General features: G+C 41.7%; 1 protein-coding gene across 2 annotated transcripts in view; it reads right to left on the reverse strand.

Moving 5' to 3' along the window:
* Positions 1-469: 469 nt before the first annotated feature.
* LOC100691433 (myelin-associated glycoprotein) overlaps positions 470-25466 on the reverse strand; it is a 28961-nt gene continuing 3964 nt past the window's right edge. Inside the window, exons 1-13 of one of the 2 annotated variants that reach the window (XM_013267756.3) lie at positions 12668-12740; positions 4212-4288; positions 3722-4117; positions 3333-3626; positions 3088-3187; positions 2867-2902; positions 2754-2786; positions 1593-1631; positions 1336-1362; positions 1152-1187; positions 987-1058; positions 839-866; positions 470-742 (exon numbers count right to left, since the gene is read on the reverse strand). In XM_013267756.3, the coding sequence (XP_013123210.2) occupies positions 680-742; positions 839-866; positions 987-1058; positions 1152-1187; positions 1336-1362; positions 1593-1631; positions 2754-2786; positions 2867-2902; positions 3088-3187; positions 3333-3626; positions 3722-4117; positions 4212-4257 (1170 nt within the window). In that variant the 5' untranslated portion in view covers positions 4258-4288; positions 12668-12740 and the 3' untranslated portion in view covers positions 470-679. Of the gene's footprint in view, positions 743-838; positions 867-986; positions 1059-1151; positions 1188-1335; positions 1363-1592; positions 1632-2753; positions 2787-2866; positions 2903-3087; positions 3188-3332; positions 3627-3721; positions 4118-4211; positions 4289-12667; positions 12741-25466 lie in introns of those variants that run through there. The other variant, XM_025904402.1, reaches the window with a different exon arrangement.

Consider the following 25466-nt stretch of genomic DNA (forward strand, 5'->3'; position numbering starts at 1 on the left):
TATATAATAAAGTAGTAACTTGTGGTGACAATGTGTAAAAAGGCAGGTGGGCTGAGTTTATAAAAAACATTTCTAATTACAGAAACTTCCTAAGACAGTTTATATACATAAATATATATGCATTATCTGCTTTCCCACATTTTATATATGTAACTGGGGGTACATTATATGTATAGACAAAGTACAGTACTAACCCCATGTTGCATCAGAGGGCAACATGGGGTTAGTATCTTGCCCAAGGATATTTGGCATGCAGACTGGAATCGAACCACCAACTTTCCAGTTAGTAGCTGACCTGCTCTACCACCTGAGCTACAGTCACCCATCATATATGTAAAAGCAGTGATGATTTCAAAAGGGCCTCCCTCAAACCCTGGTGCCAAACAATACAGCATTCAAGTCAGTTAAAAAAAAGTTTAAAGTTGATTTATTCAGCCAAAAATGAGTAACATTTTTACAAATACTATTTTGCAGAATTACGGATACAAGCATTTGTCACACCACACGACATAAATTACAGGATTATATTAATTAATAGAGAGAAGACATCAACACAAGGAACTGGCATGAAAACTCAGCATAAGTGATCATAAAGAGTGCACATAGATTTGTTTTATAATTATTTAAATTTATTATTTAGAACATTAATTGCTGACTTTTTTCTTTTTTTGATTGTTTTTCAGTTGTTTCCATAGATGTTGAGGTCTGCGGTATTAATGTTGTCATCACCTTCATCAGGGTCCTGTGAGAGATGAAGGTTGTTAGTGTCACAGATATTGATAGTTTAGCATCAGTGAACTTAATTATGAGGAACATATTGATGGCAAATTAACAATACCTGTTTGTAATTGTAAGATTTGGGCTGGCTAAGATCCATTAGCAACAGCAGCAATAAAAGGAGACATAGGAAAAATAACATTAGAACAATGCAAATGAATGTCTACAGTTTACCACATAAATTAATTCACGGTGAGTAAGATGAGTACCTTTTGGGAGATGGGAAAGGAGGTTTTGTGACTTTCTGGTTATCACAGGATTTCGAATTCACATTGTTTGGACTGCACAACAAATATTATCTCATTAGATCATCAGAAAGACAAAAACAATTGACAAATTCTTAAAAAAACCCCCAAAACATTTAGCATATTTACCTATGACCAAAATCTATCATGTCACCTTTAGGCCTTCTGTTAAAAAATAAATAAATAAATAATATATATATATATATATAAAATGTATATGTAAATTGCATAAACACCACTTTAAAAGAACTGTCAATCCATTTAGTGGAAGCTGGCAAGGCTGGCCAATATAAATGTTTTTTTCACACCCTACCTCGAAAATCTGCTCCAAATAGACCTTCTACACAAAAAAGAGGAAGAGAAACAGGCATATGTTTTAAGACACATAAATAGAAGTGTAGATTTGATCAAAAACGAGAAAAGGCTTCGGACTTCTGCACAGGAATGCAAATTACAGTGAGGCCAAACATCTGCAGCATTTTACAGAACTGTAGAAGGGGTTGTACAGAACTAGACGCTAAAATTATCTATTGCATTCAGAGAACAAAAGTTCATTAGAATTACTCTTGCCTTTGATCCGAACGAGATGGTCCTGCTCCAGAACGAATCCTGGAGAGTTCACAAATTATATTATTCATTAATTCAGTTAACAGTTACAATACCACATGAAAAAGAAATATGTTTTTTTAGATATATACATGTTTCATAGAAGTTTATGTGTGTTATTCTCTTGAGACCCAGAAAAAATACTTTGATATTTAATTTTTTTTTTGATAATTTAAATATTGTGGTTGAAAGAAACTTGGTATGGCTGCGTGTTTTTTTTTCTTGAAAATTATGATTTTTCTTTTTCTTCTGTTCCTTGTAGTGGACATAAACTTCATTCTGCATGCCAAACACTAACCTCAACCTGGGTTGTTAGGTCATGTCACCCGTGGCAATAACAATGACCATGGATGATGTGACAGAGGGCTGAGTGAGGCAGAAGGGGAGTCATCCTAGTCATCCAGATGAGGTGGTGGAAGGACAAATAGCAGAGCAAAAAGATAAAAGCTCAGATAGCTAAGGAGGGACAAAATGATGACACCTGATGTCCATTATTGATAAGAAGTATTATGTAAGCTAGGGCTCTGCAGTGGTGGGATTTTATTTCTCAGCTGCCACAGAGAATGCCTGTCCATGAAGGGAGTCAACTTTCCATGGTCTTAGGAGGGATATAATGTGTGGATTTGCATTCAGAGGTCTACATTAAACCATATTTTTTATTATGGATCCTGGGTGTAATTATATTGTCCCTAAACAAAACCTAATATGTCTCAGAGCTTTCACTTTCCTGCTCTAATGTTTGGCCTTCCTCTGCCTCATTTCATTAAAGCTCCAAGTTTGACTCCCCTTCCATAATTTTAATTAAAATCTTTTTGACTTATTTTTACCAACAGAATCATAATATCTGTAACATAGAGGTCTAAGGCTCATGTCCTCCACAGATGACAAAATGAATCTTTGGGTCTTAAGAGGATGACTTACTCACGAATGTGGCACTTGTGTGTTTCTCTTTGTAACGTACAAATGAACTAACCAAATGTGATTTTGTACAACAAAAATGAAAGACGCATTAAGCCTCAAAACAAAAACAGCAGTGGGGGGTAAGGGTAGCTGTTTTTTTCCTCTATTTGATCTCTCTAAGATGAGAAAGTGAAAAAAACAAACACACAAATACTGTTTTCTCACCTGTGAGACATCCTTGACAGCCGATTCCACATGCTAAAAATTGGGGAAAACTACATTATGATAATGAAAGAATACATCTGAAATCATTTAAAATCACTGTGTTGTTTTTTTACCTGCCATCTCGACTTTGAAGCTCTTCAATACGTTTCCTTGAACAGATAGAAAAAAAAAGTTTATTAAGATGCTGTGCACAAAAAAGTTACATTCCTAAATGTTCTTTAAATTTAAATTGAAGACATGCCTTATAAATATAAAATACTAATTCTTTCCTCAAGGTGTTTTTGCCTATCAGATATTTGCTGTCAGTTAAGATCGGTGACATTGTATTACTCACTTATATTTTTTAGTCATGAAAATGCAGACGAGTACGAAGGCCACAGTGCTACCAATCCCCACCACAGAGGGAATGATGATGTGATTATAGTTCTCTACACCTGAAAAAAATAGAAGTCGTGTTAGTGTCCTTCTTGGTTTTTGTTGCAAAGGTAGAAATGAGACTAAACCTAGTTTTATTTTTAAAGCAGAGTATAACTTCTATTCAACATTACAAAATTCAACAACTAATTAAAAATATCTCACGTTTTACACGGAGTGTGAAATTTTCAGATGATTTCAGGCCTCCATTAAATTCAGCAGTGCAGGTTATCTCGCTGTTGTCATCCTTCTCCTCAGGAATAAATGTCAGGATGGACTGTGTCTCCCAGTTTCCGTGTTTAATATCTTTATGATGCACAATGACCTTTGTACTATCCAGATTCCATGTGAGTTTAGGAACATTACTGGGGCAGGTGTGGATGACTGAACAGGTGACAGTGTAGGGCTCTCCTTGAGTGGCTGTCTTTAGATTAATCACTGCAGGCTTTGGAGGCTGAGCTGAAAATGAAAAAGACAGACATAAAGTAAGAGGCAAAGTGATTTAATAGAAAATTGGTATAGATGTTTGAAGTCATAGAAAGTTGGTGACATACTGAGCATTTTCAACTCGACGCAGTCTTCAACAAAGGAGAACATGTCCTTGGTGGGGTCATTGTTTTCTCTTCGCACTAGTTCAACCCGGAAACAGAAAGGACCGTTGTCATGATCTTTAACTTCAGTTATTTCTAAGGTGCAGTTGTTCTGGCCCAGCTCTCCCACCAGCTTTGTTCGGTCCTTAAAGTTGTCCTTAATCTGTGTAGGATCCTCATGATAGATGATTTTTTTTGTGCCATCTTTTTCATGCCAGATTCCTCTGAGTTTCGAGGAGGGCAGGTTTCCTCCAGTATAGGAGAATGAACATGGTACCACAACACAGGATGTAACCAGAGCGTCAATGCTTTTTACAACATTGGCCTTCCATTCATCACTGGACACGGAGCTACAGATGGCTGAAAGAGAATTTTGAAAATAACAAGGAAATTATGTAATTATACACATTAAGCATAAAGAGACTGGAAATAAATAGCTGACCAGTGATGTTACCTGCAAAGAGCAGACAGAATTCCATCATAATTTTCTGTTTGTCCATTCTTCTCTAATGTTGGGATGTTTGATTGAGACTAAAGAAATCAAAACACTGCATTTTACCAACACAACCAAAATAAACCACGGCTGTCAAAGTGGACTTAATTCAAATAGCATTAATGCCAACAGACATTTATTTAGAATTATTCATACCAATTTCAATCTGACAAATATGAGCCATCATAGTAGAAAAGGGATTTTCCCTGTGTGTAATGTCAATAAAGTGCTATATCTATATCTATATATATATATATACAAATAACGGCATTTTTTTTAGTAAAAGTATCATATGTTGCTTATGTGTATGTGTGTAATTTCAACAAATGGGTGAGAAGGCCAATACCAAAAATACAGCCACAGAACAAAAACTTCAAACAACACTAGAGGGAGCTACAGGGAAACACTAGAGTCACAGCTACAACAGTGCTACTCTAGGAACCTGTGGAAGGCAGTGTGGACAATAACGGGCTACAAACAACCAGCTTCTTCAATGATGAATGCCGACGCTTCACTGGATGTTGAGCTGAACATGTTTTATGCTCACTTCGACGCTGCAGCAATTAAAACAACAAACGGCTGTGTGCACACGGGGTGCGCCAGTGAAGACAACGCCTTAATCATCACAGAGCATGCCGTGAGGAAATCTTTCAGGAGGGCGAACACCAGGAAGGCAGCAGGATCAGATGCAATCCCTGGTCAGGTCCTGAGAGCCTGCGCTGACCAGGCCCCTCTTCCGTGGAACCAGCTTCCAGTTTGGATTCGGGAGACAGACACTATCTCTACTTTTAAGATTAGGCTTTGGCTTAAAACTTTCCTTTTTGCTAAAGCATATCGTTAAGGCTGGACCAGGTGACCCTGAATCCTCCCTTAGTTATGCTGCAATAGGCATAGGCTGCTGGGGGACTCCCATGATGCATTGAGTTTTTCCTTTTCAGTCACCTTTTCCACTCACTATGTGTTAATAGACCTCTTTGCATTGAATCGTACTTGTTATTAATCTCTGTCTCTCTTCCACAGCATGTCTTTCATCTTGTCTTCCTTCTCTCACCCCAACCGGTCGCAGCAGATGGCCGCCCCTCCCTGAGCCTGGTTCTACCGGAGGTTTCTTCCTGTTGAAAGGGAGTTTTTCCTTCCCACTGTCACCAAAGTGCTTGCTCATAGGGGGTCATTTGATTGTTGGGTTTTTCTTTAAATGTATTATTGTAGGGTCTACCTTACAATATAAAGCGCCTTGAGGCGACTGTTGTTGTGATTTGGTGCTATATAAATAAAATTGAATTGAATTGAATTGAATCAATGGCATGCCAGTGGAGAGAGTGGACAGTTTCCGGTACCTGGGTGTCCACATCCCTCAGGACCTGTCATGGTCCTTCCACATTAACACCCTGGTTAAGAAAACCCGCAGGCGTCTCTTTTTCCTCAGAAGACTTAGAAACTTCCATCTGCCACTGAGGGTGCATAAAAACTTTTACTCCTGCACCATCGAGAGCGTCCTGACGGGAAACATCTGCACCTGGTTTGGGAACAGCACCAAGCAGGACAGACAAGATCTGCAAAGAGTGGCGCACTCGGCCGAAAGTATCATTCGATCAGAGCTTCCTGACCTGCTGTCCATCTACACCAAGCAGTGCAAGACTAAAGCCAGGAAGATTATGATGGACCTCTCCCATCCCAACAATGTACTCTTCTCACTGTGGAGGTCTGGGACGTGCTTCCGCTCCCTTAAGGCCAAAACAGAGAGAATGAAGAGGAGCTTCTTCCCCCAGGCTATTCGGGGCCTAAACCAGGTGTAGGACTGAACTCTCACACACACATCACATCACTGTAGGACTGGACTCTTTCACACAAATCACATCTTCACACGGACTCTGGTTTTTCCTTTTGCACACTTCTTATAATTTCTAATTTCTTTTTATTAATAATTTCTAACGTAAACTGCACATCTTTCTGTAAATTTCTAAGTTAAATCTGTAAATTTTTGTGGTAATCTGTAAATCTGTAAATATTACTGTCAATTATTACTGTCATTTTATGGTCAGGCATTGTACAGCAATAAGCATCTCACCTCATGTCATACTGTGGTTGTGTGTGTGTGACAAATAAAATTTGAATTTATATAAGAAGAGAGGAGGGGGTTTGGCTGTGTTTGTAAACGATAAATGGTGTAACTCTGGCCATTTATCTATCAAAGAGACGCTATGCTGTAAGGACATTGAGCTAGCGGTTAGCATGAGACCGTACTACCTACCGCGAGAGTTTACACACGTCATTATGATAGCTGTGTATGTCCCGCCCTCTGCTAACGCTGCAGCAGCCTGTGAGGTCCTGCACACTGTACCAGCAGACTCCAAACACAGCACCCTCAGGCCCTTTTCTTGATCTCTGAGGACTTTAATCACATCTCCCTGTCCTCCACTCTCCCCACCTTACCCCAGTATGTCACCTGCCACACCAGAGACAATAAAACATTGGACTTATTGTATGCCAACACCAAGGAGGCATGCAGCTCATCACCTCTCCCTCCCCTGGGGGGCTCAGATCACAACCTGGTTCATCTCCAGCCTATGTATAAACTAGGGTGACCATATTTTAATTCCAAAAAAGAGGACACTTGGCTAAGTCATGAAAAACTTGCTTAAAGAAACATATTTAACATATTAAAACAATGCCTTCTTTGTGCAGTTAATGAATTGTGAAATACAATGTGTTATGTAGGCTTTTACAAGTCAACAGGGGCAAAAAAAAAATAACTTAAAAGCCTCTGAAATTAAATAATGGTACAGAAATAATACCTCATCTGCATAAAAAAATTACCAGTACTGGGTCGGTACGAGGGAAATGTCTTTCGCAGTTCATCTGAAAAGATGCACTTGCGCTTTGGGATCTTTTAAACATCATTATAATGATACTATAATAGGCGCTTTGCTGCGCGCAGAACAAGCGCTCACAAAGCAGCAGTTCGGGGATGACGTCACACACATGGGTCCTCTGTCGGACTATAGGAAAACCCGGACATTTTTATCAATCTCGAAAATCCCCCCGGACGCCTCAGACAGAACGTGAAAAGTGGACATGTCCGGGGAAAAGAGGACGGTTGGTCACCCTAGTATAAACCTCTAGTACACAGAGAACCTGTTGTGAAACGCACAGTTAGGAAATGGCTCGGTTAGACTGAAGAGGCCCTAAGGGACTGTTTACGTTCTACTGTGTGGGACAACCTCTGCAGCCCTTTGGAGGATGACCTCACAGACTGTGATGGTGTGGACAACTTCTGTGTGGACAACTCCGTACCCATCATAAAGGTATGGTGATTTTCTAACAACAAGCCATGGATAAGTCCTGAAATTAAGGCTCTCCTCAAGAAGAAGAAGAGAGTCTTTAGATCTGGAGACAAACAGGGGCTGAGAGTTGTCTAGAAGAAGCTGAAATGGAAGATAACGCAATGGAAGGAAAACTACAGGAGGAAGATGGATAAGCAACTGCAACAGGACAACATCAGAGGGGTTTGGGACAGCCTGAAGACAATCTCAGGACAAAAGCCAACCCCCCAGGCTGCAGGAGACTTGGGGTGGGTGAATGACCTTTAACACCCAAAGAGCCATTTGGACCAAGTTTCCACAAAAAACCCCCCACTGGGGGCCGCAGACACTTTTTGACATCTAAAATGAAGATAACACTGTATATATTGTTACACTTTGTAGTGTGTTGCTTATGAAATCCATGAAGTGCTGCAGAGAAAATTAAGTTTTATTTATGTAATGAACACATTTTGAACATTTTGTACCCTTAAAAGAATAATAACAAAAAAGAAATACAATTAAAAACTAAAATGATCCAAGTAGCAAACAAAAAATGTTGTGAGCCATCATCCTTGTATTGCCTTTGGGCTTTCGGAGCGTGTAGCGGAGCCTTGACCTGAATTTAAAAGATAAACTGGAAAAAAGCTCTATGTCACTAAACAATGAAAAATAAATATTTGCAAAATATGTATTCTACCTGGTTAATGGACGTCTGCTCCTGAACCTCTGCGGACAGTGTCTGCAAATCGGAGCGGTACAAAGTTACTTTCATCTACGCAGGACTGTAAGCTGTCGTCTGTGAGGCGTGAGCTGTGTTTGTTTTTCACATAGTTCATGGTGGAGAATAGCTGCTCACATACATATGTGGATCTGAAAATCAACATGATTTAAGGAATGCATATTTCTTCATGTTTCTGTGTCGTGGATGGCATTCCATGTTTCAAACACGAGTTTGTCCGGTCTTGGAAGGTTCTCAATATCCTCCACTAGTGATTCTGAACGAGAGGGGCCTTCTGATATGAAGTGTGACTCTTATCTTGAGCGACAAAGAATAATAAAATATAATTTTATTTTCATATTTCAAGATCACAACAATCTTCCAATTTAAAACTACAATTTTAAAAAAGAACTAACAGAAATTAAATACACTAAAATTAAATAATTATAATTTATTACTTAAAATTTAATCTGGCTGATGAATCTTCACGTAACATATTACTAAGTCTGTATTATTAAGTCTGTAATTAGGCGCCATTCTTCTTATGCTAAAGTGCTGTTGTTCAGTCGGGGGAAGCTCTCCGTTGAGGAGAAAAGCATGAATTTGTTTGTACATGGAGGTATTATCCATTATTTAAATGTCCCGTGCAGTCGAAAAGGAGGCAGAGCTGTCGAGAAATTCTAGGAGCTAACTGGCCAGTAACCATGTCATTCAAATGTATTAACTGTCGCAATGTTGGCAAAGAGAGGAAATGATGTAAGATTCGCACATGCATGGTACAGATCTGGTAGTGACAGGAGCGACTCTTCCACTGTTACAAGCTCTGAGTTTCAGCAGCTGAGAGCCGTGAGGGAGGGATGAGTGAGTCGTATGTAGCGCAAGCATTCACAGAGCTGTGAGGGGCGGTAATGCACGTTAACGTTGGTTGCCAACCAAGAAGAAGAAAAAGAAGAAGCTGTGAGCCAGGAGGGAGGGGGGGAGTTGATTCGTTCAACTGGTTTGATGTGAGCTTTCTACTCAGGGTTTTTTCTTCCAGTCCAGAGCAGAAATGTTTTAGTTAATAAACTGGTTGTTCACAAATGTTTGTTTTTTTCACAATTTTAATTATAAGCTACATATATTTCTACTTATGAAATTAGTTTCCTAACAGTAATGGGATTAGTCAGTGAATGAGTCAGTTGGGATTGTGAATCATGACTCACGAGTCAGTAAAGTGATTCTCGAGTATTGAAAGATTTGTTCATGACTCGCACTTCACTACTGTGTACATCACTGTCACAACAGCGTTTGTTTTCATTCAAAGGCTTAATGACTTTTCCCATAATACCTGGTGGGTTGGTCTCTTGTCAAAATGCCTGGGCCGACTTTTTGTCCCAGTCCAGCCCTGGTGGCAGTTGCAAGAGATGGATAAATATTTGAAAAGAAAAATTGCAGATTCCGAACAGGGCCCTGGACAAAACTCTAATCCAGAAGAGCCAAGTAGGAGTGGTGGTCCTACTTGGCTCCTACTTGTGTGGGGAAAAGCCTTGAAACTCTGAAATGGTCCCAAGCAAGCTTAAACGACATCTCCACAGAAAACATCTCTCACTTCAAAACAAGAACACAGGCCAGTTTGTGTGCCTGTGTGAACTCGCTGAGAAACAGGTAACTTTAATGAGAATGAGAAACAAAATAGAAACTGAAAAAAAAGTGATTAAAAGTGGGCCATTAGGTCTCAAATCAGCAATTTATTTGAGATTTCTTGCTAAATGGTCCAGCGACCCACTTCAAGACATTTATTCACACTGAAATCTGAGGTAATAGATATCTTAACATGGATATCTCAAAAACTAGACAAAACAGGGCTCGCAAAATCGCTAGCCCGACGTCCCGGAGCTAGCGATATCTCCAGTTGGGCGACCAAAATCTATCTCACCCCCGCCCGTCGGGCTTTTCACAGGAAGAAACTGTCAAGGTTCTGGATCCTTTTGGCCCAGCATCTTGTGTTTCCTGTAGTCTTGTGATATTTTGTTTTATGGGTTATGTTCTGGTTCATTAGTAGTCTTAGTTTTACTTTTTTGAGTTTGTAATATTCCCTGTCTAGTTCCTTGATTACTTAGTATTTTTCCCTTGTGTCTTTGCCCTCTGTGTCTTTCTCTGTGTGTCTGTGTTTATGTATGTTGTATGAGCCCTTGTGTCTTGTTTCCATCTTTGTGTTCCATTCTATGTTTCCCCAGCCCGACATGTCTCCTCTCTCGCCCTCATGTTCCCTCACTCCCTCCCGTCTGCCTCCTGCATCATGTTCTTCCGTTTCCCATTTTATTGTGAAAGTCCCGTGTTTCCTTGTTCGGTGTGCCTAGTTGTGTTTCGCCTGTGGCGCCGTGTGTTCTCATTACCCTCGTTTTTCTTCTGTGTTTTTATGTCAGCGTCTCCCTCGGTCCTGTGTCGTGATCTCCCTCATAGCTGTGTCCATTTCCCTGTGTGATTCTCCCTGTCCTTAGTAATGTAAATTCCCAGTTTAGTTTGTAGCTCCTTTGGTTCAACAAATAAAGCTGCATTTTGAGTTCACGTTCTGTGTATGAGTCTGTGCTTGGGTCCTCTCCTTCCTGACTGCACACAGCCAGTGTATGACAGAAACCTCCATAAGAACAGGCTAAGGGAAGGGGGGGCATCTGCTTTTGGGAGTTAGGAGAGGAAGAAAAACATAGTAACTTTTATCTAAACTTTATTTATTTATCCGAGCAAAAAAAAAAACTGTCATTGACATTGACACAAACAACCTGCTGCTCAACACCGAGAAGACCATGAAGCTCATTGTGGACTACAGGAGGAATGCTGACCCACATCCACCCATCTACATTAAAGGGATGGCTGTGGAGCGTGTGAGCAGCTTCAAGTTCCTGGGTGTCCACATCTCTGAGGATCTCATCTGGACGACCATCTGCTCCAAGCTGGTCAAGAAGGCTCACCAGTGGCTCTTCTTCCTGAGGACTCTGAGGAAGAACCACCTGTCCTCAGACATCCTGGTGAACTTCTATTGCTGCACCATCGAGAGCATCCTGACCAACTGTATAACAGTCTGGTACGGGAACTGCTCTGCCTCGGACCGGAAGGCGTTGCAGAGGGTCGTGAAAACTGCCCAACGCATCGCCAGAGCACCACTTCCTGCCATAAAGGACATCTACAGGAAGCGGTGTTTGAACAGGGCTTGAGAAAATCATCAAAGACCCCAGTCACCCATCACATGGACTCTTCACCCTCCTGTCCTCTGGGAGTCGCTACAGGAGCCTCCTGACTAAGACCACCAGGTACCGGAAAAGCTTCTTCCCTACAGCTGTCAGACTCCTGAACTCCTGACATCTGACCCACATTAAACTCATGGACTGAACATACACACACCCACAACCACCTATAACTGAACACACACACAATGGACAAAAACTAACAAATGGACAACCGTACCCTCATACACACTATAATAACATGGACTGAACCACCACTCACAACCACTAGCACTTTATATGGCCTCTGTAGGAGTTATCCACATATTTCACTTATCTTAACTGCACTAATTCTGTATAAACAATCATTCTGTACAATACGATAATTTTAATTCTAAAACTGTTTACAACTGTTTATAACTTGCATAGTTCATATTTCTGTATAGCTTTTTTATTTCATATTTTTGTATAGTTTTCACATTTATATCCTGTTCATAGCCTGTACATACTTATAGTTATAGCATATTCATAACATACCTTCATACCGTGTACATTGTAACATACCCGTAATCAGTGTTGGGAAGGTTACTTTTAAAATGTATTCCATTACAGATTACAGAATACATGTCCCAAAATGTATTCTGTAACGTATTCTGTTACATTACTCAATGAGAGTAACGTATTCTGAATACTTTGGATTACTTAACATATTATCATGCTTTTTACAACTACGTGAATGTACTATTGCTGTGTGATTTATTACTGTTACTGAAGGTCCGTGGCTCCGAACCATAGTAAAGGGACCTCTGGCTAATACGTTGGGTTTGTGTCGGGCTCGTAGCCGAAAAATAGCTTTACTTTGTTGTCTGGGTCAACTTCGGTTGCAAGAGACAGAGAGAGGAGTTGAAAGGCTGCTCCAACGGAACTTATTGTTTCGGAGGAAAACACGAACACAGTGTACAGTTGAGTCTTAATAGCTTACTTACAAGTGGGCTCGTCAGGCACTCTTTTTGACTGCAGTGGTTATTATTATATTTACATGCTTCCATCTTCCGTTTTTGCTCGATGACAACTCGTATTTTTCCACTCGCCTTTTTCTCCCTCCTCGCGTTCACAGACACATAACGAGTATGGCAGTCCATTCCCTCTGCAGCACGGACTACACTGCCCATGATGCTACATTCTTTAGAGCTATACCTGTAGCATTCTTGTCTGTAAAGGTTCTCAGTCATCCAGGTCATCGTAGACTAAGGAGCTTGGAAAGAAAAGCGTCTGGACTTCTTTGAGTTGCTTGAAGATGTTTCACCTCTCATCCGAGAAGCTTCTTCAGTTCTAAGGGTCAGTGGTGGAGAGTCACAGATTTAAACCTAGTGGGAGTTTCCCCCCCTATTTCGAATTCTATTCTATTCTATTCTATTCTATCATTTCTTTGTACTTTTAGTCACCATGTTACTCCTCTGCAGCACCTTCCTCTGGACGGTGTCTCCACGGTCAAATCACCGGCTTTATTCCGCGAATCGTTCCCCTGGACTCTAATAACTAACCACTCTCACCTGCCTGTCCTCCTGGTCACTGACTCATCTGGATTACTGGAATACAAGGTTAGAATCCCTCTCACTTACTCACTCATCACTCAGACGCTCACCCAGATACCCACCTCCAGAACCTTATGCCCTCCATCTGCAAGTAAGTCACAAATAAGTAACCAGCACCTCTCCACTTAGGCTCTCCTTCATTTAGATTTAATGATACTCTCCCTCTGTTTCAGTGTCTCCTCGTCAGAGATTTCCCCGCCAGGTGCTTGTATCTCACCATAGTTTATTCCTTGTTTTCAATAAAACTTTTCGAAATCTTATTGCCGCTTCGTGTCATGTCTGCACTTAGGTCTACTCCCACCTACCGACCTTACGGCCCTGACAGCCAGTGATCCACATTTGCCAGGCAGCTAGTGACTGACTTTTCACTTTTTCTCCAAATAATAACTCTTAGAAACATTTATTCTAATGGGACTTAAGGGGTTACCATGAGTGAAATTTGGAAATTCGACAAACATAAGAACTACATCTAATAAGCTTTCTACTTTTAAATATTTAGCTTTTCTTTTTCCAAACTTGAAATGTTGTAGAATTTTCCTATGAGCAGAGTTTCCCTATGTGATGTCCTCCTATTTCATTATCTTTCTCAGTGACACATGAACTAAGATTTTATTGGGTGGTAGAGTTTGTGTTTTGCTTTTGATTTATTTTTCACAAATGTAGTGTTATTGGTTCACTTGTTTTCTTCCTGATCAATAGTTGTATCATTAGAAATGCTTTGTTTGCTTTGTGCATATCTGTATACCTTTACAGTAGAGTCTGACAGAAAAGTGAAGATGTACAACCTCAACTTTCAGTCATGTTTGTTTAACTTTATCGGCTGTGATTTCCTGTGCTGAGTTCGCTTACCTGAACACCCTGCTGTCTTCCCTTTGTCATTTGTTGTGATGTCTGTGAAACCTGTTGCTTGCTTTATGTTTTATGTTGGTAATGGGTGCTTTACCCCACCTAGTGAAATCTCTTAGTAATGTCCTGGGATGATAGCAAATAGTGTACAAGGAAATTATCACTTAATTTGCATTGAAAGCAACATTGTTGAAAGCATCACTTAATTGTTGCAAAGCAACAATATAAATTGAACAAAATACTGCTATTTTTAATCATTTCACTTTTTTAGATAATGACCTGTACTGTGGTCTTTGTGATTTTTAAACTGTCTTTGTCCTGGTCCTGAGTCTGCCGACTCAGTGTTTTGTGTTTCTTTATGCTTTTGTTTATTCTGAGTATGTATTCTGTTATGATTTGCCATTTGTTAGGTTTCTGTTCTGTGCTTGCCCTGGTCCCACTTCTGTGTTCTGTCTGTCTATGGTGTCACACTGTCTGTTTGTGAATCTGTCTGTTTAGTTCAGTGTCTTGTCTGTGTCTGTGAGTTTCCTGTTGTATTCTGAAGGTCTGTAGTCTCATGTGAGTGTGTTCAGTTTACGTTTCCCCTGTCCCGTCAGCTTTGATTTCTCCCAGGTGTGTTGCCCTCCTGTTGCTCGTCCCCTGATTCCTGCTATGTGTATTTAAACCCTGTGTGTTCTCCTGCCTGTTGCCGGTTCGTCTGTGTTCCACGGTGTCCTGTTCCCCGTCCGTGTCTCTCTGCCGCTCACCCCATTCTGGTATCCTCTCAGGTTTGTTATTTAGCTTTCCCAGTTTAGGTTTCTTTAGTTTTGTCTTCCCTCATTGCCTGTTTTGCCTCCTCACCACCGTGTAAATAAACATCACTAGCATTATCATCGACTGCCTGCATTTTGGGTCCTCCTTTCCTCCAACACCACACGGCTCGCCTCGGCAGCCGTGACAGTCTTTTTAATCCACATTTGTGTCTTGTCTTGTGTAGAAAACGTAACAGTAGTCTGACTTAAAATTTAGGTAAACTTACAGTCTCTGACAACAGAGAGAATTGTGTGATAATTACAGTCTACTAATATTGTCACACATTTGACAGGGGCATTGTAATGGGGAGGAAAGTGATACTGACTATACTGCTATTCCGCTTGCTCTTACCAATCTCAAATGACTATATTTTTTGTTTGCAACTTTTCATTCTAAGGAATTAGATAGCTCGTATAGTGATAAAAGAGAAATTATTCCAACCAATCATTAGTGTCGATTGCTTTCTTTACTTCCTGTCCTGTCGGACAGTGTAGCAATCAGAATTGTTGTCTAAATGGCCAAAAATACCAAACAAATTTGCTTTCACAAGTGAAGCATTACGGCATTCGCTAATGGTCCAATGGTCGAAAGGTGAACCACAATGTGGCGAAGGAATACCATATTTCATTCTTGTTCTCACATGTTTACACTACCTTGGTAAACATTGTGAAGGTTACCTGTTGGAAAATTTTGTACAAAGGACTTTTAAAGCTCTAGGGAATTCATGGCTTTTTTTGATGACATCAGTGATACATCAAAACTTGTTAAATCTATGGGAAGAATGCAAACTGGTGCTACAATGCTTACATTTGGAATGTCCTCATTATTTTAATGCCATTTTTAATGCCATTCTCAAAACACTTCAGATAGTCCATTCGTGTAGTTGTAAAAAGCATGACAGTATATTAAGTATTCCAAAGTATCCAGAATGCTTTACTCTCATAGAGTAACTTAACGGAATTACAAAATACATGTTTGGCCATGTCTTCTGTAATCTGTATGGAATACATTTTATAAAATAAACTTCCCAACAATGATGATGGTTCCTCCTCTTTCTTGAGTTTCTGCTGCCTAAACTATTCACTGAGTACACAGTCGGCAACGGCCATCTTCCTGATGTATTCATGGATGTCCGCTGCCTCATCCTGTACTGTGGTGCTGACACTCTCTACATCAACCCCTCATCGCACACCTCCGTACAGCCATCCCTCCTCACACATCTCCGTACAGCCATCCCTCCTCACACACCTCCCTACAGCCAACCAAGCCAGCAGGTGGATGAGGGAAAGGGGAGGCAGGAGGAGCAGAGACCCGAGGCAGCCGCTGGTCCGAGTGTCAGGTGAACTGAACTTCAGGCAAGAAGTTATGACCTGCAGTCTATCTGGGTCAGATATAAACCAAGTTTAGGTCTAGTTTATTTTCGTTATGCTGACTTTTTCGTGTTGGGTACTAGCTAGCATGGTGGAGTTTCTATACAGCTGGGTGGGTGCTATGAAGTTACTGATGTTGAATTTTATTTTGTTCATAAGGTTAATTGTTACCGTCCCCTAAAAAACGGAATCCTCTCGTATTCAGAGAAAATATTACGCATTTCATATTGAGGTGAAAAGAAACGCAGTTTGTCCCGTACTTCAGCTACAATGAAAAAGACACAAAGCTGGAGCTGCACAGCTGCCTCTTCTTCTTTCATTCTCTCCCCCTCCCTTTCCTGTTTCTACTTCAATCATGAAACTGATCAATGATCAGCTGATCGGCTTTTCTGTCGCAAGTCCCGTCTCTCTCGTTTGTTTATCTTGCGCCAGAAAGAAGAAACCAGCAGAGGTCGCATTAAACAACAGCTAGTCAGCTGTTGTTAGAATTTATTTAATATTACTTTCTAGTATCAGCTGATGTTTGCTACAGCCACAGCAGCTGTGTTATTTACCATAAAGTGATTCAGAGTCATTCATACCAGAGTAACTAGAGAGGATAATATATTTTTAAATATACTTTTTACAGAACTGAATATAATTTCTTTATGTAAAAGTCTCTGAGGATTTTCCAACTATTTGTAACATTACAAAAAGCAACGGCCTCCATCACAGTGTTCATGAAATGCTGGGTTTATCCATCTTTTGGGGCAAGCCTATCGTGTTGTTCAGAAGATTTCCCTGTAAGAGACCTGGTGGTGAACATCATCAGTCCCCCTTCATCCTTGCGATAAGATAAGATAAGATAAGATAAGATAAGATAAGATAAGATAACCTTTATTAGTCCCACACGTGGGAAATTTGTTTTGTCACAGCAGGAAGTGGACAGTGCAAAAGTTATATAGCAAAATTAGAATACAATAAGAATAGAATAGAATAGAAATAAGAATACTGTACACAACTGTAAAGAATAGAATAAAATAAAATAAAATACCACGAACTCGTTTTAAGACTAGAGGTGATAGATCTTTTAGAGCGGTGGCCCCCAGGTTGTGGAATGCTCTCCCTCGATCTTTACGTTGATTGTATTTATTCTTTTAAAAAGCAGCTTAAGACTCATTTATTTAGATTGGCTTTTAATTAGATTTGTGCTGTATGTTTGATTATTAATGTATTTTAATGTATTTTATGTATTTCTGTCTTATATTACTGTGAAGCACTTTGTGGTTTTTATCCTGTGAAAAGTGCTATATAAATAAATTGAAATTGAAATTGAAATATACAGTAAAATAAATAGAATAAAATATACAATAGGATAAAAATAGAATTCAAATGCTTTATACAACTGAGTAAAAAATACAACTTTTTCAGAAAAAGAGTATTGCACTTAGTGTTATTGCACATGTGTGTGTTAGATCAGTTGAAGTCTTTGTTGTGGAGTCTGACAGCAGTGGGGAGGAAAGACCTGCGAAATCTCTCCGTCCCACACCGTGGGTGCCGCAGTCTCCCACTGAAGGAGCTGCTCAGTGCTGTCACAGTCTCCTGCATGGGGTGGGAGATGTTGTCCAACAGGGATCACAGCTTAGCCACCATTCTCCTGTCACTCACCACCTCCACTGGGTCCAGAGGGCATCCTAGAACAGAGCTGGCCCTTCGGATCAGCCTGTTCAGTCTCTTCCTGTCCCCGGCAGAGATGCTGCCACCCCAGCAGACCACACCATAAAAGATGGCTGAGGCCACCACAGAGTCATAGAAGGTCTTCAGGAGTGGGCCCTCCACTCCAAACGACCTGAGTCTCCGCAGCAGGTACAGCCTGCTCTGCCCTTTCCTGTAGAGGGCGTCTGAGTTATGAGTCCAGTCCAGTTTGTTGTTCAGATGAACACCAAGGTACCTGTAGCTGTCCACAGTCTCAATGTCCATACCTTGGATGTTCAGTGGTTGCAGTGGAGGATGTTTGTGCCTGCGAACGTCTACCACCAGCTCCTTGGTTTTACTGGCATTGATCTGGAGGTAGTTCAGCTGGCACCAGTCCACAAAGTCCTGAGTCAGTCCTCTGTACTCCTTGTTGTCCCCATCAGTGATGAGGCCGACTATTGCAGAGTCATCAGAGAACTTTTGCAGGAAGCACTGGGTGGAGTTGTGGGAGAAGTCTGCAGTGTAGATGGTGAAGAGGAACGGAGCCAGAACCGTTCCCTGTGGGGCCCCCGTACTGCAGACGACCCTGTCCGACACACAGCCCTGAGTCCTCACATACTGTGGTCAGTCGGTGAGGTAGTCCAATATCCATGCTGTGAGGTGGTGGTCCACTCCTGGGTTCTCCAGCTTGTCCTTCAGGACCGTGGGAAGAATAGTGTTGAAGGCACTGGAGAAATCAAAGAACATGATTCTCACAGTGCTCCCAGCGGTCTCCAGGTGAGCAAGGGAACGATGTAGGAGGTGAATGACAGCATCATCCGCTCCAATGCCAGGCTGGTAGGCAAACTGAAGTGGGTCCAGTGATGAGCTCACCAGGTGCCGAAGCTGAGCCAGGACCAACCGCTCCAGGGTCTTCATCAGGTGGGATGTCAGAGCCACCGGCCTGTAGCTGTTGAGGTCCTTGGGGCGTGAAGTCTTTGGCACTGGTACAACACAGGAGGTTTTCCAGAGCTGTGGGACTCTCCCCAGCCTCAGGCTCAGGTTGAAGAGGTGCTCCATCACCCCACACAGTTGGTCCGCGCAGGACCTGACGACCCTTGAGCTGATGCCATCTGGACCCGCTGCTTTCTTGGCTTTAATCCTCCTCAGTTCCCTACTAACCTGGGTGGTTGAGAGAGACAGGCTGGAGCCTTGTGTTGAGTGTGTATTGGATGCTGTTATTGGGGGTGGGGAGGAGTGAGCAGGGTGAATAGAGGAGGTGTGAAGTGTCTGAGGTGTCAGAGGTGGAACAGCAGCAGTGGGGGTGGGTGAGTCTGCAGCCGATGTTGGAGACTGCCTCATGGATGAATCAAATCTGTTGAAGAAATTAGAGCTTGGCGATATATCGAGTTTTTTAAAAATATCGATATATTTTTATACGAGATATAAGATGTGACAATATCCTTTAAATCGATATAGTCTATGTTACGTTATAATTATAGTTGCGGAGCCGCAAGTTTGCCTCTCTTTCGTCCACTTTTGTCTTTACGCAACGTTACTCGACCTCGCCTCTCCTTCACTGAACACAACTCCCCCTCCTCCCCCATCGCTTCACCTGCAGGCAGCGACAAGATGGACATGGCAAATCTCCGTTAATGAGTTACTGCGCATCGCCCTGTGTGTGGAGCTGGACGGCGTCAACGTGTTAACGAGCTAACCACGCTAACGAGCTAGCCACGCTAACGCCATGCACGGCCTGAAATCCTTTCATTTTCTCAAAAGTTGACTGCGCGCCTTTTGTATGAATTCTGGTTGTGCTTGATGACCGCGAACCGATTTTATGTGATACACAGCGCTCAGCTATCTGTCAAAAAATGTTTTCGTTCGACTTTGGTAAGCTACGGAGCTGCACCGCTTGATGGATTGTCGGAGCATTACGGCTACCGAGGAGCCTCGCGGAGTAATACGTACTGTGCTTCAACGTTATATTACTGTATTGCATGTGTATAAGGACCATAAATGGCACCTGTTCAGAGACATGGTTACGAAGCGGATTTCAAACTCCAGGCTGTCAGTCACGCAGTAGAAGTTGGGAACAGAGCAGCTGTGAAATCTGTCTATGTTATTATGCCCAGCGTCTTTTAGTTTACATTTTGACTGCACAGTTGTGAGCTCTTTGTTATGCACAAAACAACATAGTTTTCTTTTATTTATAGAGCATCATTATTTAATAAATGCTCCTAATTTATTTTTGAGTAGTTTTTTTCATGTACATCTATGCTGTATGTTAATAAAAGTGCCTGTGTGACATCTGGGACACAGCTTTGACTAAGAACTCTCTTTTTGATCTTACTTTATGGCTTTAAAAAAATATCGAGATATATATCTTATATCGCCATCCAGCTAAAAAATATCGAGATATGAATTTTGGGTCATATCGCCCAGCTCTAGAAGAAATGATTCAGTTCATTTGCCCACCTCACATCCCTCCCAGGCAGAGAGTTCTGATGTTTGTGGCCTGAGATGGTTCTGAGGCCTCTCCAGACTTCACCAATGTTATTTTGCTGAAGCTGGTTCTCCATCTTCTGCCTGTAGCTGTCCTTCCCATTCCTTATCAGTCCTCTCAGCTCTCTCTGCACCCTTTTCAACTCCTCTTTGTCTTTGGATTTGAAGGCCCTCCTCTTCTGCTTGAGGACGGCTTTAATTTCTGGGGTAATCCAAGGTTTGTTGTTGGAGAAACACCGTACAGTCCTGGTAGGTACGGTGTTATCCACACAGAAATTAATATAGTCAGTAATGCATGTAGTAAGGCTGTCGATGTCCTCTCCGTGGTCATCACAGATCACCTCCCACACAGTCGACTCAAAACAATCCTTAAGAGCCTCCTCGCTCTCCTCTGACCATCTCTGTACTGTGCGGGTGGCTGGTGGCTCCCTGCGCACTAAGGGCTCATACACAGGGACAAGGTGCACCAGGTTGTGATCAGATCTGCCCAGGGGAGGGAGAGGTCATGAACTGTATGCCTCTTCTGCATTGGCATACAGTAAGTCCAGTGTTTTATTGTCTCTGGTTGGGCAGGTCACATACTGGGTGAAGGTGGGCAGTGTGGAGTCCAGTGAGGCATGATTAAAGTCCCCTGATATTATGAGAAGGGCTCTCGGAGATTGTGTTTGCAGTCTGCTGACCACAGAGTGGAGAGAGTCACAGGTCGTGTCCAAATTCATGGGCTGCATCCTCCTGAGGACCCGGCCTTCGCGGTCTACGTGGGCCGGGTCCTCAGAAGGTCGGGTAGGCCGGAAGTAAACAGCTGTGAAATTGGACGGTCTAGCCTTCTGATTAACGTCACCGCTGTCTCGGTGGAGTTTAAACAGCTGTGTCCCAAAACGTAGGCTGCATCCTTCGGAGGACCCGGCCTTCGCGGCCTACGTGGGCCGGGTCCTTCAAAGACCGAGATGGCCGGAAGTGCGAGGCTGTGAAATGAGACCGTCTAGCCTTCAGATTTGCGTCACCGCTGTGTCGGTGGAGTTGAATAAACTCAGCCGTCTGCTCCTTGCTATCTAAAATATAACAGGACACTGCCATAAATTCTCGACCATCTCACACTTCTGTTTAATCAGTTTTCTGTTGGACGTTTATTCAGCTGTGTCAAAATCCCGGAGGAACCCACCGGATGGATTAATAAAGTTTTATTTAATCTAATAATCTAATAACTTTGATCTTAGCCAAACCGATTTGCTCCAGAACAAATAAAGCACAGAAAAAAGCCAAACAATTACATTTTTAAGTTATCCGAGTGACTACTCATGTTTAACCTGAGTAGCGAAAGAGAGTCTGAAAACGATGAAGCGGGAGTCCGCTGCTCTTGCTGGCTCGAGTGACCATTGAACCCCCTGGCTAGCTATCGAGCGGGTGGGTAACATTTGTCTCCGAAAACATCGGCGCACTTTTGCAAATATGCGATGTCTTGATAAACCAAGCAGATATTTAAAGTTTGCACAGCTACTTTCTCGCCTGAAAATGTGTTAAAAGTTTATTTTGTGACCCAGAAAGATTAATAAGGGTAATTTTAAAACTTAGTAGCGGCTGCCATTGTTGGAAACTGAAATTGGCTGGGCCGCGCTATGAATTCTGGGATATGGTGGGCCATGTAGGACACACCCGACCCATCCTTCAAATTCGGGGAAATGAAGGACGCATTTGTCGGCCGCATTTGAAGGAGTCGACGAATTGGGACAGCCTTCGTCGCCTGGCTGTGACGTAATCGGCCTTCAAATGCCGCCTCCGAAGGATGCAGCCGACGTTTTGGAACACAGCTATAAACTCAGCCGTCTGCTCCTTGCTATCTAAAATATAAAAGGACACTGGCGTAAACTCTCGACCATCTCACACTTTTGTTTAATTGGTTTTCTGTTTGACTTTTATTCAGCTGTGTGAAAACCAAGGAGGAACCCACCCGGGGGATTAATAAAGTTTTATTTTATCTAATCTAATCTAATAACTTTAATCTCAGCCAAACCGATTTACTCACGAACAAATAAAACACTGAAAAAAGCCAAACAATATCATTTTTAGGTTGTCTAAGTGACTTATATATTACGTTTAATCTGAGTAGCGAAAGTCCGCGGTGATCTGAAAATGATGTGCCGGGAGTTGTGCAGTTCTCGGCGGCTTCAGTGACCCTCGAGCTCTCGGTTAGCTATCGAGCTGGTGGGTAACAGACGTCTCCGAAAACGTCAAAGCACTTTTGCAAATATGTGATACCTTGATAAACCAAGCAGATATTTGAAGTTTACACAGCTACATTCTCGCCTGAAAATATGTTAAAAGTTTATTTTGTGACCCAGAAAGATTGATAAAAGTAATTTTAAAACTTAGTAGCGGCTGCCATTGCCGGAAACTGGAGTTTGGCTGGGCCGCGCTATGAATTCTGGGATATGGTGGGCCACGAAGGACACAACCGACCCATCCTTCAAATTCGGGGAAAAGGAGGACGCATTTGTCGGCTGCATTCGGAGGAGTCTACGAATTTGGATAGCCTTCGGCGCGTCGCTGTGACGTAATCGGTCTACAAATGCGTCCTCAGGAGGATGCAGCCCATGAATTTGGACACGTCCACAGGCTGCATCCGCGTTGGCCAAGGGGGGGACATACGCTGTTATCGCGATAACATGCGAGAATTCCCGGGGCAGGTAGTACGGACGCATGCTAACGGCTAACAGCTCAATGTCTCTGCTGCAGAGTTGTTCTTTTACAGTGATGTGCCCAGGGTTATACCATCTGTCATTCACAAACACTGCCAGTCCCCCCTCCTTTCCTCTTACCGCTCTCTCTCGTCCTGTCCGCTCACAGCAGCTGGAATCCCGGTAGTGTCACGCTCGTGTCCGGAGTTAGCGATGTTAGCCACGACTCCGTTAGCATAATGATGCTACATTGCCGGTACTCCCTCTGTGACCAGGTTAGCGACGTGAGCTCATCCATCTTATTGGGCAAAGATCTTACGTTTCCAATAATTACAGAAGGAAGAGATGGTCGATAACGTCTCCTTCTCGGGCGACGGCGCTCCTTCCCAGCACAACACCTCTGTCTTTTCTTCCTCAGCTCGCTGGGAATGTTGAGTCTGTCCGCCGGCAGTACCGCTGCAGGACACAGCGCTAACAGCTGATCCTTACTATAAACAAAGGATCCCTGCTCTGGGTCCCCAGACACAGGTGAAAAAAGTAGAGAAAAACGACCAGGACTAGCACAAAACGGTAGAAAATGGTTGCTGAGTCTAATTACTAATACGTTAGTTATAAAAAAAATTACGAGGATTACAATGAACTTCAGTCTTCCTGATGTTTCTGAAATGGTGCATCTCTCAGTGGGTTAACAGAACATGTGACACCTTTCTGTGATGAAAGAAAGGGAACAAGTTTCTCCAAACCTCTGGAACGACGAAGCCCAGCATGGTCTCCCTCACCAGTTTTCGCCCAGGATGGATGAAGCTGTTGATAATAATGTGGATAATCAAAAGAACAAATGATAGGTCTATGAAACATGCTGCTGTTTTTATTTTAAGTTTCCATGTTAGCAGCCTGTAGAGTGCTCTGTGAGTGTAATGGATCTAAAACAGTTTCAGTTTCAGTCCAGCTTCCCAGAGAGGGTCCCATTATGCATTCATAACATTTCAATGCACAGGCTGATAAAACAAGAAATATTACAAGGTAAAGATAAGTTAAATCATTTTTTCTTGTCTGCAAAGCATGGACACATTCTAAAACCTTTACACAAAAAACTAATAGTTCAATATGGCATGTACGCATTAAAAAAATAACAATGAATAACTGGAAATTACAGTACTTACTTTTTTAGAAATGTAAAAGTTAAAGAACAGGTAACTGAACAAAAAACATGACATTGGGGAGCAGCACAGTCCCAGGGATCAGCAAATATGCGTATATGTGTGATGGTCGGATACAAGTGAGTTTCAGTTTAGTTTCTGTTTAGGTTATAAGCAGTTCTGGTGAGAAAAGGTTGTCTTCTTTTTTCAGAGCACTCCTTCCTTCTGTGTTTGACAGTGACAAATAATAATTATAAAACAAAGTCAAGTTATTTAAATTTTCTATTCTATAATATTTTCAAATTTTTAAAGCTTCAATACATTTGTAAGAAGAGTTCGTGGTAAAGTTTTGAAATTATTTAACCATCTTTCATTATTGCATCATTGGGTTGTTAAGAGTGATCTTTGCAGGATGTCCACTCCCAGTGAAAGCAGCAGCAGTTGTTGCTACAGATAGCAATATTTAGTTTGTCTTAGTGATGAACACTCACGCTATTAGAAATGCTTTTGTGTTTTATTTTGTTTTCTAGTTTTGTGCATCTCTGGAGTGCTTCTTCGGTTTTATCAACTTTCACAGAATCACAGAAGTATAATGGACATCAAAACAATCTTTCTTTCAAAAAGCAGGTTAGGTCAACAATAAAACTTTGAATGCTTTGAGTCTGATTCATTCTCACAACTTGAATGACTTGAATTGACTTAACTCAGTGTTATCTGGGTCATGTACATATTAGTTAGAAATGTCCACTATTAAAACAAAATAAGTACTGAGTGCATCAGATCTTGCAGAAGGAGTTTTGATTGCATTGTAAGTTAACTTTTATTAAAACATTAAAACATCATAAAAACTGAGACATCGTCAACAATGACTTAAGAAATAAAAGTTATTCTCACATTTTTATTAGTCATGTGCTGAGAGAAGATTCTCTCTTTCTTGGCCACCGTAGCCCAAGGGGTAAGTTCACCTGTGAACATCCCATTTCCTGACAGGAAACAGAGTGATAAGCTTCTAAAGTCACCAATGATGTCCAAAGATTTTTCAAGAATGGTGATTAAGCAAAAAAATGTTAAAAAAATAAATACGCAGGTATTAATAAATGTATGTTTGTAATGTAATCAGCATCCTGGTAACAAAGCAGTACTTCCAAAGTGCTTCAACAAGCAGACCACACGTTTAATCATCCAATGACACGTGATTTGTTTTCAGCAACATCATCTGTGCTCAACTGCAGTATCTTCCCAGGACAGGGACAGGACTATCAGGGAACCGAGGTCAACATGTTCTTGCTTTCTGTGCAGGAAAATGATGTGAAGGATAAATGTTACAAAGCAGGTTACAGAGAATTTGTTCTCCGCTGAGGCAAATTGCATTTTGCCTGCTGTTTACGGTCACAATCCTTTTAATACATATACCACTATCA

This window comes from Oreochromis niloticus, unplaced genomic scaffold, assembly GCF_001858045.2.
Source record: "Oreochromis niloticus isolate F11D_XX unplaced genomic scaffold, O_niloticus_UMD_NMBU tig00001461_pilon, whole genome shotgun sequence".
In the NCBI taxonomy this organism is placed as follows: Eukaryota; Metazoa; Chordata; class Actinopteri; order Cichliformes; family Cichlidae; genus Oreochromis; species Oreochromis niloticus.